At 37.2% G+C, this 18,178-nt stretch overlaps 2 protein-coding genes across 2 annotated transcripts in view; both read right to left on the bottom strand.

Annotated features, from left to right (window-relative positions):
* LOC131030720 (apyrase 2) overlaps positions 1 to 17,887 on the bottom strand; it is a 50,563-nt gene extending 32,676 nt beyond the window's left edge. The window contains exon 1 of the mRNA XM_057961614.2: positions 17,067 to 17,887. Coding sequence (XP_057817597.2) covers positions 17,067 to 17,384 — 318 coding nt within the window. The 5' untranslated portion in view covers positions 17,385 to 17,887. The remainder of the gene's footprint in view (positions 1 to 17,066) is intronic.
* On the bottom strand, positions 10,466 to 12,170 carry LOC131030721 (uncharacterized). Its single transcript, XM_057961615.2, has 2 exons — positions 11,317 to 12,170; positions 10,466 to 11,201 (listed from the first exon to the last, which is right to left on the bottom strand). The coding sequence occupies exons 1-2, from the start codon at positions 11,665 to 11,667 to the stop codon at positions 11,028 to 11,030; spliced, it is 525 nt and encodes a 174-aa protein (XP_057817598.2). The 5' UTR covers positions 11,668 to 12,170; the 3' UTR covers positions 10,466 to 11,027.
* Positions 17,888 to 18,178: the final 291 nt, after the last annotated feature.

The raw sequence follows: 18,178 nt of genomic DNA on the forward strand, positions 1-18,178 counted from the left end.
TTGTGATCCCAGCAAATCACATCATACCACTGGAGCTTGTCCACACGTAGAGACCCTACCAAAAAGAACCTTGGAGTCTTCCTAACTGATCCTTTTATGCGAATCTTCAGCAGTTAGAGACTATTTTCTCAAGAGAGGATAAGATGCCTATTGGTATTTTATTCTGTGTATGATTGTGTATAAAATACACGTCAACAGAATTGGCGCTAGAAGGAGGGCTTGATCGCGATGAATGCCTAACACCTGAAAATCCAGATTCTATCAATTCATAATTTACAAGGAGCAATCTTAAGGACCTTTTCACCCTCCTCCCGCGTCAACAGAATTGGCGCTAGAAGGAGGGCTGAGCATTTGAAAGTTCGATCCTGTCAAGTCACATAGCATTTGAAGAAATTTTCCAGAGCTTTTTACCCTCCTCCACGCTCGACAGAATTGAATTAGGAGTGCCTGACAGCGAACACGAACTCTTGAATCCAAGGAAGATCAGTGGAAAGCTTTTTCTCAAACACTCGAAGGAAGGTGACTGCTGGATCGTCAGTTGGACTTACGCAAGAAGGAATCAAGCTGGAACCAGTTGAACGTTCAAGTTGAATCCGAGATATTCAAGATCTCTCTTATTCCAGAAAATCAAAAAAAATCAAAAAATCAAAAAATCAAAAAAAGAAAGATTTCTCCATGGAGCGGCAACAGTTTCACGAGGAGCAACAAGTTGATTTTCCTGAACTTTGGTGGAGATTAGATACACAACTTTATCCACGCAGATTATCCGAGTTTGCAAGACCAGGGCAGTGTCGAGTTCACGAGACAGAAAAACATGATGAGATGCATTGCTTGAAGTACTTATCAAGGATGGAATCGGCAGCACAGGGAAAGATCTTCTTTTGGGATGTCCCCAGGCCAGAAATAGAAGAAGGCAACTTCAGTGTCCCAGAAACCAAAGATCCTCTTCTAAGCTTCATATGGATGATCGAGAGTCAACTCATTTTGGATGACGAAATGCGTCTTGAGAACATATTGCTACCATTGTGGTGTAGAATTCACAACTCACCTCACTCTGAATTTACTTGCTCAGTATGTGAAATGGCTATCAATCAAGTCAGAAACCAGTTTGGAATGCCAGCCTTGTCCGAGGAAGAGTGTATTATTAACAAATCTTGGGGTGCACATCTCACAGCCGAATTCAGAAGAACCTATGAACAAGACATTGCTCCAACATCTGAATATGAGAAGGATCAATTGTACGTTGACGACACAAATGCACCTGAGGAACAATGTATTACAGTGGATAGCTCGCCATGCCTTGCACCTGAAAAAGAATACCATGAAACAAAAGTTGAAGAATCAGTTGAGAATGCCCAAACAGTGATAAAGGAAGATCCAGGAGTTGAACAAGCAATTAAAGAAGAGGACGACTCATTCCTTGAAGAATTCTCACTTATGCTACAAAAGGAAATCCTTGAGGTTGAACTGCAGGAGTTTTCAAATGGCCTCATTGAAGAAGACAATCAAGTTGAGATGTTAAACAAAGAGATACAAATCATCATAAGTGAGCCCAGGTATGAAAAACAATTCGAAGGGGCGCTTGAAGATTTCATCACCATTATGCTATTTGAGGAAACATTGAAGGATCTTGTAGAGGAAATACAAATGGAATCACTGCCAAATTTTTTTCTAGATAAGCAAGTTACTGGGAGTGATATGATCCACCATCAGCTCCGACCTCCCGAGACTATACTTGAAGAAGAAAGGCCACCTGAGATTATCTTTGATCCACTGGAGAAAATGCGATTGATTAATGGTGGAATTCGTATATCCATACTACTAGCAGTTTGTTGATTGCAGACTTGCCTTGTGTAGTCAACTGGAATCATTCAGCTTAAGCTCAATTTCAATTTGTCGCTTCTTCATTGATATGCATCAACTTGATGGTGTCTATGCTTGCGGTGATGATTTGAACACCATAAAGCTTCCCTTAGAAGATCGCACTAGCCTTGTGGAGATGGTCCATTGATGTCAAAACAAGACCTAGTTAGAGTTTCATCAAAAATCAAATCATTGCTCCTACATTCTTAGTATTAGGATTAGATCTTCTCTTCGCCCTCATCCTTTTTCCATTTTTTCAAATCTAAGCCAGTAAGAGCCTGTGTTCCAGCAAAGTAGATCGGAAGTTCAATCATCAGATGTAAGTCCCCTTGTGATTCCAGCAAATCACATCATACCACTGGAGTTTATCCACACGTAGAGACCCTACTAACCAGAACATTGGAGTCATCCTAACTGATCCTTCATGCGAATCTTCAGCAGTTAGAGACTTTATTCAAGAGAGGATAAGATGCCTTTAGGTATTTTATTCTGTGTATGATGGTGTACAAAATACACGTCAACAAGGACATAGGCTGTTTTGGTACAGACTTGGAGAACTTAGAAGTACAGATCTGCCATACAAAAGGATCAGATCTGACAAAGAAGCTAAGAATTGTACTCGTGATTTTAGAGGAGAATATATAATCTGACCTGTGGGTCTTTAATGATGGATTTTTCCTCCTTGGAGGTTTTCCCAGGGTATGTGTGTTTGTCTCCTGTTTACTTACTTCATTTCTAATTTTTCTGAATGTTAACTTATTAAAATACTACAAATCTGATTAGAATCTAGGGCATAAACAAAGGATATAAATCTGATTAACAAACCTAGGGTATAAAATTACATGGTATCAGAGTCAAGGTGTCACTAACTTCTGATTTTAGCAAATCAATTGTTGCATATAGCTGTTGTTTGTTTTCAGATTAAAATGTCAAGTTTGAAGGCTGAAGATAGACTTGAGGGAGCCATTGATTTTGCTGCTTGGAAAGTCCGTATTCTATTGATCCTTGAAGAGAATGATTTGCTGAAATTTGTAGAAGAAGAAAGACCATCTCCTCCAGAAGATGCTGAAGAGCTGAAACAGTTCAAGAAAGATTCCCTCAAGGCTAGAAGGATCATAATTGAGTCTGTCAAGAATCATCTTGTCATTGTCATATCAAAGTTTGTGTCTACCAAGGAAATGATCAAACACTTGGAAGGGATGTATGAAGTCAACAACCTCAGCAGGGCCCTTGCTCTAAGACAGCAGCTTCTTCACATGAAAATGAAAGAAGAAGACTCAATCATAGCCTACTTCATGAAGATCAATGAACTAAAGGACAAGCTAAGCACTCTTGATTGCCAAATCTCGGATAAAGATCTTGTTATGATTGCATTAAATGGTCTACCTGATGAATGGGAACCATTCATTCGTAGCATTGGTGGAAGAACCGATCATCCCAACTTTGAGCGTCTTCAATCTGATTGCATCAAAGAGGAATCTCGAATTGAGGTAAGAGGAAAACTCAAGAACTCTCACAAAGATAATTATGTTCTCTTAGCTAAATCTAGGAAAGGTGGACATTGGAAGAAAGAAAAGAGAAGGAAAGATTTTAGATCCTCCTCCTCTGATCCAAGGAAAAAGTCAAGAGATTCCTCTCACATTCATTGCTTCAGATGTGATAAGTATGGTCACTATGCCAGAGATTGTCAGAATGACCCAAAGAAAGAGAAGCCAACTTAAATGAAGTTGCCGAACAAAGTGAAGATTACCTTCTTATCTCTGCTCTATCCAGCAATGTTCCTACGGACAGCAATGCGTGGATACTTGACAGTGGTGCCTCCAGACACATCTCAGGATTTCGTGAACATCTCTCAGATCTGATTGAAAAAGACACCAACCTTCATGTAGTAATCGGTGATGATGCTCAATACTCGGTAAAAGGTTCTGGCACTACCTCTTTAAAACTAGATTCTAGTATTTCCTTAAAACTCTGTGATATTCTCTTTGTACTGGTATTAAAAGAAATCTTATTTCCATTTCTGCCTTAGAAGATAAGGGTTTGCAAATAGCATTTTCTGAAGGGAAAGTACTCGCTTGGCCTAAGAAATCTAATTTCAAATCTACTCGTATTATTGGAAATAGATGTGATAGTTTATATAAGCTTGCAACTAATCCAATTCAAGCTCTCATTCATGAGACCCCTGAATCATGCGAGCTATGGCATAGAAGATTGGATCACCTACACTTCCAAGCTCTTCCCACTCTCGGTAAAATGGTTAAAGGTATGCCTAAACTCAGTTTATCTCATGATGATGCTTGTAAAGGTTGTACAATGGGTAAGAATGTAAAGAATCCTTTTCATAAAAGCGATAGTAGGGCTAAAGAAAGGTTAGAACTTATTCATTCAGATTTATGTGGTCCTATGTCTATAGCATCTCCTAGCGGTTTCCTATATTATGTTATCTTCATAGATGATTTCTCTAGGAAAACATGGATCTATTTTCTTAAATCTAAAGAGTCTGAAGAAGTCCTAAACATATTTAAAGAATTCAAAGCCTTATTTGAAAATACTACAAGAAATCGAATTAAATGTTTGAGGTCTGACAATGCAGGTGAATACACCTCAGGTAGTTTCTATGACTTTTGTGTTAAAGCAGGAATTAAGAGGGAGTTCTGCGTTCCCTACAATCCTCAGCAAAATGGAATTGCCGAAAGAAAGAACAAGACCATTGTTGAAGTTGCAAGAGCCATGATCCATGATCAAGACCTGCAACCTTTTCTATGGGCGGAAGCATCCAAAATAGCAGTTTACATTCAGAATAGATGTCCTCATCGCGCCCTAAAGGATGTGACTCTTGAAGAAGCCTTTACAGGAATCAAACCTGACATTAGTCACCTAAGGATACTCGGGAGCCCTGTGTATGTTCATGTGCCTAAAGAAAAACGAACCAAGTTGGATCCATCTGGAAAGAAAGACATCTTAGTGGGATACAACGAATCTTCCAAAGCCTTCAGGATCTACATTCCAAGTCAAAGGTATGTTGAGGTAAGTAGAGATGTAACTTTTGAAGAAGATATTGCTTTCAAAAGATCTAAAGGTTCATTAACCAACAATAATGATATGGTGATTGAAAATCAAGATTCAATAGTTGATGCTAACCCTGAGTTACAGGATGAGTCTACTGACCTTCCAAATCAGGAAGTTCAGAATGACCCATCAGAACCTATGCACTCTACCAATATACATCAGGATATTGTGGTCTACAAGAAGAGACCACTTTGGGTTAGAAACACGATTCAAGATGCTGAAGGATTTGTTGCTCCCAGAGGAACCTTTAGAGATAGCAAGAGATTCCAAAATCACGCCAACTACATTTCTATGATGTGCAATATCATTGAGTCTGAACCTCACAATGTCGAAGAAGCTATGTCCCATCATGCTTGGAAATTAGCCATAGATGAAGAGTATGGGTCTATCATCAAGAATGATGTTTGGGGCATTGTACCCAAACCCAAAGGTAAGTCTGTTGTTTCCTCTAAATGGTTGTTTAAAATTAAACATAATGCTGATGGTAGTATTGAAAAATATAAAGCTAGGTTTGTAGCTCGTAGTTTTTCTCAAAAAGAAGGAATAGATTATGAAGAAACCTTTGCCCCTGTTGCTAGATATACTTCTATTAGATCTATAATAGCTATTGCTGCAGCCAAAGGTTGGGAGCTGCATCAAATGGACGTTAAGACAGCCTTCCTCAATGGTGTCATTGAGGAGGAAGTCTATATTGAGCAACCAGAAGGTTATGTAATCCATAAAAGAGATTCTCATGTTTGCAGGTTGAAGAAAGCCTTATCTAGGCTCAAACAAGCTCCTCGTGCTTGGTATGAAAGAATTGATAAGTACTTACTAAGCTTAGGATTTTGCAAGAATGATGTTGATGCTAACATTTACTTGAAAGTTTATAATGATGAGATGCTTATTTTAGTTTTGTATGTGGATGATTTATTTCTCATTGGTGAAAGTAAATTAATCATACGATGTAAGAAGGAATTAGCCTCAGAATTTGAAATGAAGGACTTAGGTTTAATGCATTACTTCCTAGGGCTAGAAGTATGGCAAAGATCCAATGAAATTTTTCTAAGTCAAGGAAAATATACTATTGATATTTTGAAAAGATTTAGGATGATAGATTGTAAACCTATGCATACTCCTATGGAATCTAACTTAAAGAAGTTAAATGTTTCTGCAGCTAACTCTGGTTTTGCAGATCCATCTGAGTACAGGCAGTTGATTGGCTCCCTGATGTACCTAGTCAATACTAGGCCAGATATATGTTATGCTGTGAATGCTCTCAGTCAATTCATGAGCTTACCTAAACTTGTTCACCTGGTTGCTGCCAAGCACATTCTAAGATACCTGCGTGGCACGATTGGTTATGGGCTAAAGTATTCACTTAATACCTCAATCCTCTTGGAAGGCTACTCAAATTCAGATTGGGCAAGAAGTGTCAAAGACAGGAAAAGTACTTCAGGTATCTGCTTCAACTTGGGCTCTACAGTGATCTCTTGCGCATGTAGAAAGCAATCTTCAGTAGCATTAAGCACTGCAAAAGCTAAGTACATTGCCGCATCTATTGCATCCAAAGAAGCAGTGTGGCTTCGTAAGCTCCTTGTTGGATTATTTGGTCAAGCTAGTGGTCCTACCACCATTCATTGTGATAATCAAAGCTGTATAAAAATGTCAGTAAATCCTGTATTCCATGATCGGTCCAAACATGTGGAAACACACTATCATTTCATTCAGGACATGGTGCAAAGAGGCGCCATTCATCTAAAGTACATTAGCACAGATGAACAGATTGCAGACATCCTTACCAAACCTTTATCCAGAGTGAAGTTCGAATACTTCAGAGACAGACTTGGTGTTGTGGAAAATGGAACCCTGATTGAGAGGGAGCTTCAATCTCAATGACTCTATCTGCAGCACTTTGAATCATTCTATGCTTGTGTGCAAGAATGAATTATATCCAATCTATGCTTGTGTGCTAGATGGATAATTGTACTTATGTAAAGACCCACTGGTGTATTACACTTTCTATGCTTGTGTACTAGAACCATCCTATGCTTGTGTGCTAGGTGGAAGATGTAATTCTATGCTTGTGTGCTAGATGGAACTCTAAAGGTTCATATTATGTATTCTCCTCTTCCCTAGTTAAGAGGGAGTGTTGTTTGTAACTAGGGCTATATATGGGTTCGGATTGCCTTAAGGCAACATCCGAACCCTTTTAGGTCTGGGCCCTATCCTAAAGGGTGACGTGACCCCAAGTCTATGCCCAGCCCTATTCTTCACGCTATCCTAAATACACACGCCACAATAATATATATTGGCGCCAAAATTTAAAGGAGGCCGACTTGCAAATAAGAGTTAAAGGTGCATATAAATGAAAGACACTTTGCAAGTCAAACACACTCATTCAATTGCAAGTAAAGCGAATTAGCTCTGCCTGATAAGGTGCGAATTCACAAGGAGGAGTGCGAAATTATTCAGACTTGTGTGAAATTGTCCAAGAGGACATAGGCTGTTTTGGTACAGACTTGGAGAACTTAGAAGTGCAGATCTGCCATACAAAAGGATCAGATCTGACAAAGAAGCTAAGAATTGTACTTGTGATTTTAGAGGAGAATATATAATCTGACCTGTGGGTCTTTAATGATGGGTTTTTCCTCCTTGGAGGTTTTCCCAGGGTATGTGTGTTTGTCTCCTGTTTACTTACTTCATTTCTGATTTTATTGAATGTTAACTTATTAAAATACTACAAATCTGATTACAATCTAGGGCATAAACAAAGGATATAAATCTGATTAACAAACCTAGGGTATAAAATTACAAAAAAGGTATTACTCCCTGTAGCCAGAGACATCGAGATGAAGATGAAACTGAAACCACGATTTTGAGGAAAAATCAGCAAACCCTCAACCTTTGCAGATGAGCACGACGCCCCAAAACAAACTGCAAGAAGCCACAACTTTTGAGGAAAAAATTGTCATGTCTAATTAAATAAATATCTTTATTTATTTAATTATTTTTAGCCTAATTCTTCTATTAATTAAATAAATCTTTATTTATTTAATTAATTCGTTTACCCACTTCTAGCCTTATTTCTTATTTAAATAAATACGTTTATTTATTTAAATTATCCTTTTCCTAAATTAAATAAATACTTTTATTTATTTAATTGATCCTCCTCCTTCTATTAATTAAATAAATCTTTATTTATTTAATTAATTCATTAACCTTTTCTACCCATGACACATGTCATTCATCTCTTAATTCATACACTACCTACCCTCTCATTATTTTCTTATTTCCTCTACCTACCCTTTAATCATAGCCGACCATTTATCTTTTACACCTCTCAATCTTATCCCTCCATTTCTTATAGTGTCCTTTATATAAGGAGATGCTTCATTCATTATCAAACCCCCGCTAACTAATCAAGCATCCTAGCATTCGAACTTTCTTATGCGATCAAGTCTACTTGCAACCACATTTCCGTTCTTTGTTGAGCTCTTGTGCACACATAAAATCTGAGAGCAAATAAATCAAGCAAGATCAATGGAGATAGGAAGAATGGAGATCCAAAACCTATTGGACATGTGATGGTATAATCTTTGTGATTTCATTTGATTTGCATTGTCTTAGGTAATCTTCATATGTTATGGTGGATCTTTGTTGTTATTAGGCTAGGGTTTTGTGGTTGAATTCATTTAGTCTTTCAATATTGTTTTATCCATTTTCACTATAAACAGGTATTACTCCCTGTAGCCAGAGACATCGAGATGAAGATGAAACCGAAACCACGATTTTGAAGAAAAATCAGCAAACCCTCAACCTTTGCAGATGAGCACGATGCCCCAAAACAGACTGCAAGAAGCCACAACTTTTGAGGAAAAAATTGCCAAACCCTAAAACCGAAGATTACAAAGCATCATTTTTTTGGAAAAAACAGTAAAAGCCCTAAGACAGAAACACTTGTAAACCATGATTTTGAGGAAAAAATCAAGCAAAACCCAGAATCCCATGCGAACATCGCAAATTACAGATGACCAAACATGATTTTTGAGGTGAAAAAACGATCAAAACCAAACACGGTTTTTTAGGTTAAAAATCGATCAAAACCCAAGACACAAAATCCGAGACATAGATCAGAATACAAAACTTCGTTTTTTGAGGAAAAATGGTAAAACCCAACATAGTTTCCCATCACAAATTTTTTCAGGAAAAAAATTTATAAAAACCCCACCAATAATTTTTTTAGGGGCAAAATCATAAACCCATCAAATAATTTTTTATGGGAAACCCTTCAAATTGTAAAAATCAAGAATCTGGAAACCCTAGCCGTAGTGTAGAACAACAACAAATCGACGAAATCCAGAAGAAGCCGCCGCCGTCGAGAATAGAAAAATCCCGAGTCGAAACCAAACATAGATCTGCCACCAAGAACCACTCTGTGGATGGGTAAAAACCCTTCATGGGTTTGAACACAAAAACCCGCCCCCCTTTTTTTCACACAGATCACACTGAAACCCTAGAAAAATGGTTTTCCCAAACTCCTGAGCTCTCCCATGAGGGAGACAGGCTCAGACCCACTCTGATACCATATTATTAAAATATTTGATGTTCTGATATATTAAACAATGGAGACGAAGTCTCCTTATATAGATTTACAAAGACGATGTTTCTAAAAGAAACAATCATGAACTAAAACGAGAAATAGACACTACCTAAGCAAACTAGACAGCTAGATGACCAATAAAGAAAGAATAAATTATTCTAACAATTTTGAGCTAAGTTGCCGATACGGGTACGTGGGTACGGTACGCTGGTATGGCAATTTTGGGGGGGGGTTGGGTACATATGGGTACGTTGGTACAAAAAAATGTAAAAATCATAAATATATACATATATGAAATCTAATAAATAAATAGAAACAAAAATTAAATTTAGAATCCCACATATCATCCATATGCTAAACAAAACTTGGAACTATCATATATGATTCATATAACTATAACAAAATTACAAATTTACTATAAGTCTAATCTAATATGAAATATCCATTTGTCAAACTTTGAATGTTATGATAGATATCGAATTCATTGTTCATTGGTTCAACAATAAAATAACACAACTAATAATCAGCAATAGCATCGTATGGGTCACTAGAAAGATCAAGATCAACATCATCATTGACATTAGATGATGTAGGTAGAGTACAGGAACCACATGCAGCCTCACTGCCACTTGCACTAGCAACAAATTGGCTATCAAACTCCCTAGAAAGTAAAGATTGTGTGGCAGCTGAAAAATCCAAATCAGTTCGCTCTGGATCTACATCCCAAAACTTTGTGCTCCCATCCTTGTACTCATTTTGTTTATGAGTAAGAAGGCGCAAGTTTGAATGCACATAAACGAGCTCTTCCGCCTTACTTGTTGCCAGTCGGTTGCGTTTCACTGAGTGGATAAAGGAGTATGTGCTCCATTTTCGCTCAGATGAAGAGGAACTAGCAACCTATTGAATAAATGACACAAAGTGAGAGGGCGACAATTATAAATTAGTAAAAAATATAAATTTAGAGACCAATAAAAATTAAGAAACTTACTTGCGATAAAACTTTGATTGCAAGAGTTTGAAGGTTTGGTGATGTATGGCCATTGAGGTACCACCAAGCATGAGAATCCTTTTTATACTTGTCACGGAGAGCGGAAACACTTTGACCATTGGAGGCTACAAAATCAGCAAACTCACTTGTCATTAAATCCTCCATTTTAGAATCGAGGAAGAGTTTAGTAAGTGTTGTCCTACACCCTTCACTGACTTCTGAATCTCTATATGGTGGTACCTTTGATGGCTTAGCAAGCATTTCATCACTATAAAATTTGGGAGTCAATGCAAATGCAAGAAGATGTAGTGGGGTGGTCATTTTGTTCCACCGCTCAACACAAATTGTCTAAACCTCTTTGAAGAAAGTTTCTTCGGGATCTTGCTCTTTTGCATTGATACTGGCTTTCATTTTCTCAATCATCGAGTCAATGCCATCATATACCTCTCCCAAACATGGGTGATTCATGTCAATATAACGGATCATACTCATGAAGGGCTCAGTGAAACTCAAAAGATATTACACTCAATCCCACCAAGTGTCATCTAGGATCATGTGCTTTACATTTGTTGCCCTTTCAGTATTGGATTGCCTCCATAGGGACCACCTTTGACTAATTACCATGCTAGCAAGTGGCTCCCGCACCTTCACAAGTCGCCTCAAGACGATTGTGTTGGATGCAAATCGAGTCTCAGCAACCTATTCAAAAATTAAAAATAAAATTTAGAATACAAAGAAGACATGATTAAAAAAAATAAAAATAATGATTAACAAAGTGAAATGTAGATTTTAAAAATTGAAGTGTTTCAATTACCTTTAGCAACTCCAACTGTGAAAATGATCTGAAAATGGCCTGTGACATGTTATGGTTTGTGATGAACATTTGGATCTCTTCAGCCTCAACATAAATTTGTTTGATCCAATGTATTTTCCTACCCATCTTTTGTAGCATGAGGTTGAGAGAGTGGACAGCACAAGGTGTCCAAAATATGTGTTCAAACTGTGTCTCAATCAACATACCTGCAGCTCTACAATTCTTTGCATTGTCTGTTATTACTTGGACAACATTTTGAGGTCCCACATCCTGAATGCATTGTATAAGGATGTTAGCAATAAATTGTGCATCCTTCACCTGTCCCTCACAATCCACAGCTTTCAGAAACATTGCCCCTTTAGGGCACACTGCAATTACATTAATTACTGGCCGATTTTTGGTATCCTTTCATCCATCTGAAATGATGGACACACCTGTTTGTTTCCATGAATTTCTAATGGGAGCCAATGCATTGTCTGTGTTTTTTACCTCCTTTGCCAATAAGGTGCTACGCACCTTCTCATAACCAGGCCCTGTGTACCCTTCTGGAGCCTCATTTACCTTTCTCAACATATCCTGCCAATATGGTGATCGTACCACATTAAATGACAAACCGTTTGCATATAGACATCTTCCAACGGATTGATCTGCAATCTCTCTAGCATCATTCTGAAATGCTCTCTCTAATGGTCCCCTGCTTCTCTTCACAATTAAAATAGACAAATATGATTTTAGATTTTAAATATAAACATTTAACAAACATTTGAAAACAATTAACAAACTATAGAAAAAGTCTAAAAGAGTTAAATTTTTTTTATTTCTTACCTCCTTAGCCCCTATGTCGTCACTGGTCGTGCTGGTCATATTGCCTCCCGCCGCGCCTCCCGTCGTGCTAGTCGTTGCGTCTCCCGTCGCGCCTCCCGTAACGCCTTCTGGCCTTCTCCCATCACACCTTCTGACCTTCTCTGTGTCGACGTTGCGTGCCTTCTTTGTGCCCTCGCGCCGTCACAAGAATGGGTTTTCACTGCCCCTTCTCTGTGCCCTCGCGCCTGTCGTTTTCACTGCATTTTTAACTTCGCCTTTACGGTTTAAAACTTATTCGCCACGATTACATCCCGTGAAAAGTCAGTAAAAACCCCTTGAAATTCATGCACGACGCGGATTCGTGTAAAAAACCCAATGGAATCGTCACGTCTACAGCGGATGCGTCAGAATTCGTGACTCAAAATGTAGATTCGTTTCAGTAGGGAAAAACAAAACCCTGTCCGAATCCACAGGGATTCTAGGTCGAATCCGAATCGGATACGTACTGTACCCGGATTTGGGGGAAAAAGGTGACGTACCAGTAACTTAGGTTTTGAGCTATAGTCATAGAAGAAATGTATGATTTGTAATTTCTATTAATATTGAAACTTGAAGTTTTAATGTATTGACCCTGTTTTTTTATGTATGATGTGTGTTGAACTCTAATTGTCATTTACAAATGAAGAAAATTAGTAATATATTCTAGGAGTTCAATAATATACATGTTTTTGAAAAATATTTTTAGAAATTTGTGTTGTTATTGTTTAATCGATATGCCAACCCTTTTTTTAAATTTTCCTAAGTCCCAAATTCAAAATAAAATTAATCAATCAAATTATTGCGGAAATTGAGTTTTTAAACTTTAGACACAAGTTCCTCAACTACCTCTTAAGCACCTCCTTTGGATTTGCCACATAGACTCCATCAAATTCAAACTGGAAGAAAACACACACATGTCAATTGGCTAACATGATGTTAAATTTGCATCATCTATTAAACAGTAAATTTTACCAATTCCAGTTTCCTAAAGCATAGGAAGAGTTGTCAAGGTTCAAATTTTACTGTAATTAGGTTAACGGTACGTTTTAAGTACAGATCATATCAACAGTTTTATTTTGCAACCTTAAGCCTGAACAACACAGACGAAAAGATCATTCATCTCAACTGTCTAAGTTGGCAGGCAGTCACATGGCATGAACAAACAATCGACCCTCCAAAAATTGATGGCATAACTCACTCAGAATGCACAATAGAAACTAAGAAAAAAAATACACAAATAGATAAGAACACATGAGATATATCAGCAAAACTGTTATGTCTGCAATCTCAATTAACATCTAAATAAAACATATGTACCATCTCAAGTAATATCTAAATAAAACATATGTACCATGATGAGAGTGTGAGCTCGCAGGACAAAGCCTAGCATATGTGAAAAGCTAAAAGCTGATAACAAATTAGCAAAAATTTGTATCAGTGAACCTCATCATTTCCTCCCAGCTTAAAGGATATTGTTGGCAATTTTTGTGAACAAATTAGAATATATTGTAGCTTCCCAAGATAACCTAGCAGAGAATAGAACCTAACATTATATAGAGTAAATGCAACCCACAAACAATGATGATGTGACTTGAGATGGATTTTATATGTCAAATGACAAAATTCGAATGAGATAGGAATGATATATATTGGGTTGTTATATGCATGACTGATGCCAAGAGGATTTTATGCTCCAGAAATTGATGGCCTGCGTGAAAGATCTTCATACAAGGGAGATAGTATTGTAGTTTACACTCTTTGTTGATGTTGATTAATACATGTGAAATGACAAAGTCACATGTTGGCTAGATGAAGGCTTTGAGTGTAGTAGAGCCTTAAAAATGTTTGTAGAAATGTGTAAGTATGGGATTGGGATGAGGAACAAATTACATTGATCCACGGTGATGCATCCCCAGCAAAATCCCTTCCCTTTTAGGGATGGGAACATCTGAGGTTTGGTGGAAAGGATACAAAAAAAACCCTCTGCCATCCCCAAAGGTGTCGTTCCCTGAGATGGCTTTATAGAGCAAGGAACATCCTCGGGAATGTTCTCCTCTTAGGGGACGAAATGGGAAGCAGGGCAGGGTGTTGTGGGGTGTGGCGTGGTGGAGTGAGGGATACCCTGCCTACCTTAGGATAACCAGAGATGTCAAGACATCCCACAACATTTCAAGGAAAGCAAGCCATTCACATGCCCTTGCAAAACAAATAATAGTAATTTTAAAAGGAAGAGGGTGGGGAAAAGGAAGTCCTTTGCATATTGTAAAACAATAATCATTTAACATATCAAAAGTTTAAAAAAAAAATTGAAAAGTGCCATGAAGGGTCCAATTGCCTCCAAAGCTTTAATTTGGGTTTGTGGTAGAGGCTCTGCCTCTTGACCCTACCAAAATCATGACAAAAGACATGGCAGGGGCACTACCCTTGTCCATGTTGAAGCTTCTTAACGATATTATAAAATGGCCCATTGAAAATTTAGTTGGAATTGATGTATCTACTTTTATTTATTTAATTACTAATGTTGAAGCCTGGCAATCCTTTTTCAAATGATGAATGGTAACAGGTTTTATCTTTTTTAAAATAACAGTTGCAGAAATAGTGCCAGAATTTTCTCAAATTGTTTACAGCATGACTGACACATTATCTCACTAATTCTAACAGTAGAGTCTTGGTCAATGGTACAATTTCTGCTCAAGGTAGGGATGAAGACATTAAAATTTCTTATCTCTACTGCAAAATGATATACATAAAAATAACTTTGTATAGATTTTAACTTCTTTTAATCATATTGTCAAATTTGTTTTCAAATTTTAGTTTTATATATTATTTTAATAACCACCCTTGTCCTCAAATTTTATAAAAATAAAGTTGTCCCAGAAACTTGTCCCCCTGTCCCCTAGACTCCATGAAACACTATATCACTAGTTGCATAAGGTAAAGAGACAAACTATCATGTCAAATTTCAGCCAAGCTTTCGCTAAGAAAATAAAGTAAATTGTGGGTGTTAATTTCTCGATTGAAGCCTAGAATTTTCTTCCACTAGCATCGGACTGCAAGCAAAATATTGGAAGGGAAAGATTTACTTCATGGAGTCCAAGGCTCTCTGGAATTAAAAACATTGCAAAACCACATCACATTGACCACTATTGTCTTCCCACAGAAAGTGTGTTCTGTTTGACAATTCTAAAGCATATTTTAAAGAAAACTAGTAAATTGTACAGTTTTATTGTAGTTACTTATAGCCAATTGCACATTGTTTAAATACTTATTGCACATGTCATTGTACAGTATTGCAGCGTCAAATGATTTTTGTTTAAAACTTCCATCTATTGGAGGACTCACATTCAAATATCTGTTGAGACCATCTCAACCTGGATGCAAACATCTTCCGATGGAAGTGGGGTTCACATTCCAATATCTGTTAAGACTTAAGACCATCTCGACCTGGATGCAAATATCTTCCAATGGAAGTGGGGTTCACCTTGAGCTAGTCAATGGTTGGATTCTTGGGGAGTCGTGATGAAATCTCATTTCACAATCAGAGAATCTTACAATTCCAATAGAATTAGGGTTAAAAAGCTAGAAACAATTTCAATTGTTTTTCTTTTTTAAATTGGGGGTAAACACTTCTGAACACTAAGCAACAACATCCCAGTAGAGGTTTGAACCTTAATGACAAAAATCACACCACCACAATTAAACCATCACCCTATGCCATTACGCATTTCAATTGTTTTAATGATCAATAAAAAATGAAAAAATCATCTTAATCATTTCTGCCATTTGATCCTTGAAGAACTGTGACAAAATCTCAATTCAGACTCAAATCACAAATTCAGTTGGATTAAAGTCAATAATCTAATCAACTTCATTTTTTAATGATTGCTGAGAAAGTGGGTTTCAATATGAACAAGTCAGCTGCTTGATTCTTGAAGAGTCATGGCAAGATCTCATTATGTGATCAACATGTCACTATTTCAGTGGGGTTAAGTCGATAACCTAGAAACAATTTCGACTGATATTATGATTAATAACTATACTATTTTAACATAATATGATTAATAACAATTTCAATTGATATGATTAACATTATATGAAATCTCAGGCTCTGCCGTTTACCGACCAAAAAACAAAAATAACAATACTATATTCACCATGAACAAGAAAACTATCTAATAATTGAGCACATGTGACAAGATCTCATTTTGCGCTCAGAACAAGCAATTTTGCAAGTCTTGAGCACATGTAACAAGATCTCATTGTACGATCAGAACAAACAATTTTGCAAGTGTTGAGGTTGATGATTTGGAAGAACATTTCATTCTTTTTACAATTGCTCACAAAATGGTTTTCACCTTGAACCAGCATCGAGATTTTCGCAGTCCATTAAAATGATTGAAATGTTTTTGAATAAAATTCTGTGACTTTTGTTTGTGTCAATGTTTTGAATTATCTTCTATGATCCATTATCATGGGAGGAATTGATCTGTCCAATGTAACAAAATGGGCCGATTCTTTGAATGTCACGACAAAATCTCATCTCCTCTTATAGATCACACTCCGTGATGGACTCTCTGATCCATCATTGAGAAGAAGAATTTTTTCCTAATATTAATAAGGAAATGGAGTGATTCTTGAGAGTCATTAAAGATCTCATCTCACATTTAGAATATCCCAATTGTTGCTGTTAGAGATGATAACACCTAAACAATTTCCAGGTTTCTTTATGATTTGCAACAAAATGGCATTCACATTACAGTGTTAAGGAGTTAAAATCCCAATCAGTCATGCCTATATCTCAAAGTGCAATGACATGTCACCATGGCACAGATCAAACCTAATTTGATCCAATTAAACAAAAAATACTTCAAAGCCCAAATTATTTCAACAATATTAAATAAACTTACTTGATCGAATAATTCGAGGTCCTTTCCAATTGGCATAAGCTCGAGATTGTGATCAAAGCAGTAGACATGGACTCTGCTTCCAGAGCTGCCAGCATCGAAAACAACCGCAAAACGCTGGGATCCGGACGATACTTTTTTGCCACCACTATGATGATCCATAAATTCCTCTTGCATCATAGTATTCAATTCAGAAGGAACTCTAGGCATGAGCAACAGCACAAAACAAATCAGCAAAAGAGGAACAGAGACCACAAATATCACGCCCCTGAACCTGTACATCTTCTCCGTCATCGTCTCCTGCCGCATTCTCAATTTCATCTTCTCCTGCTCTAAATCTTCGTCAATTGACGGATTCTGGCCTTCTAGCTCAGCACACGAGCTCGATCGATAGCGGATCTCGGCGTTATTTGATGGCGCCGTGAAAGCCTTCACCTCTATCGACTCCAGCTCGCCAGATCGTTCCAATCCCCACAGGAAATTTTCTCGTCTTTTGACGGTAGTTTCCTATATTGCATAGGGGTTCGTTAAGAATGCTTGTGGAGAACAGAGCCCCATTAGCTCGCATGTAAAATGGATTTGTTCTGCAGAAGCGACGCAGAAACAGCTAATAAGAGAATTTCCTGTTAAATGTTTTTGTCTGTAATTATGGCATTAACCACTAAAACCTAACAGAACCTAGCGCCCACATGTACAAAGAAAAATTGATTAATTTGAGGAAACCCTTAAACTCGCATCTAAACATGCAGAGGAGAAGTCATCTGCAGAATCTCTCTTCTGCAAGACGAAGTGGAGTCATGTTTTCGAGAAACCAAATTATAATTCTGTGTTTTTAATAAAACATGATTATAACTTGATGTTGTAGGATTATTATTTATAAAAAATTAAAAATAAATTAAGGTAGATTGAGGTGGATTATGGTAAAATAAAATTGAATGCTTTTAAGAGAGGTCATAAGTTTGAGTCTTCTACAATATAGGGTACCTATCCTTGAATTGAAGCAAGTTAAGTGTCTTTTTTGAAATAAAGCGAAGTCAAGTGTAATTTTTATTATTACGAGGTAGTTGTATATGTTGTGAGGTACTTATAAGCTAGGTTGGTTAGCATTGTTAACT

This window comes from Cryptomeria japonica, chromosome 10, assembly GCF_030272615.1.
Source record: "Cryptomeria japonica chromosome 10, Sugi_1.0, whole genome shotgun sequence".
Taxonomy (NCBI): Eukaryota; Viridiplantae; Streptophyta; class Pinopsida; order Cupressales; family Cupressaceae; genus Cryptomeria; species Cryptomeria japonica.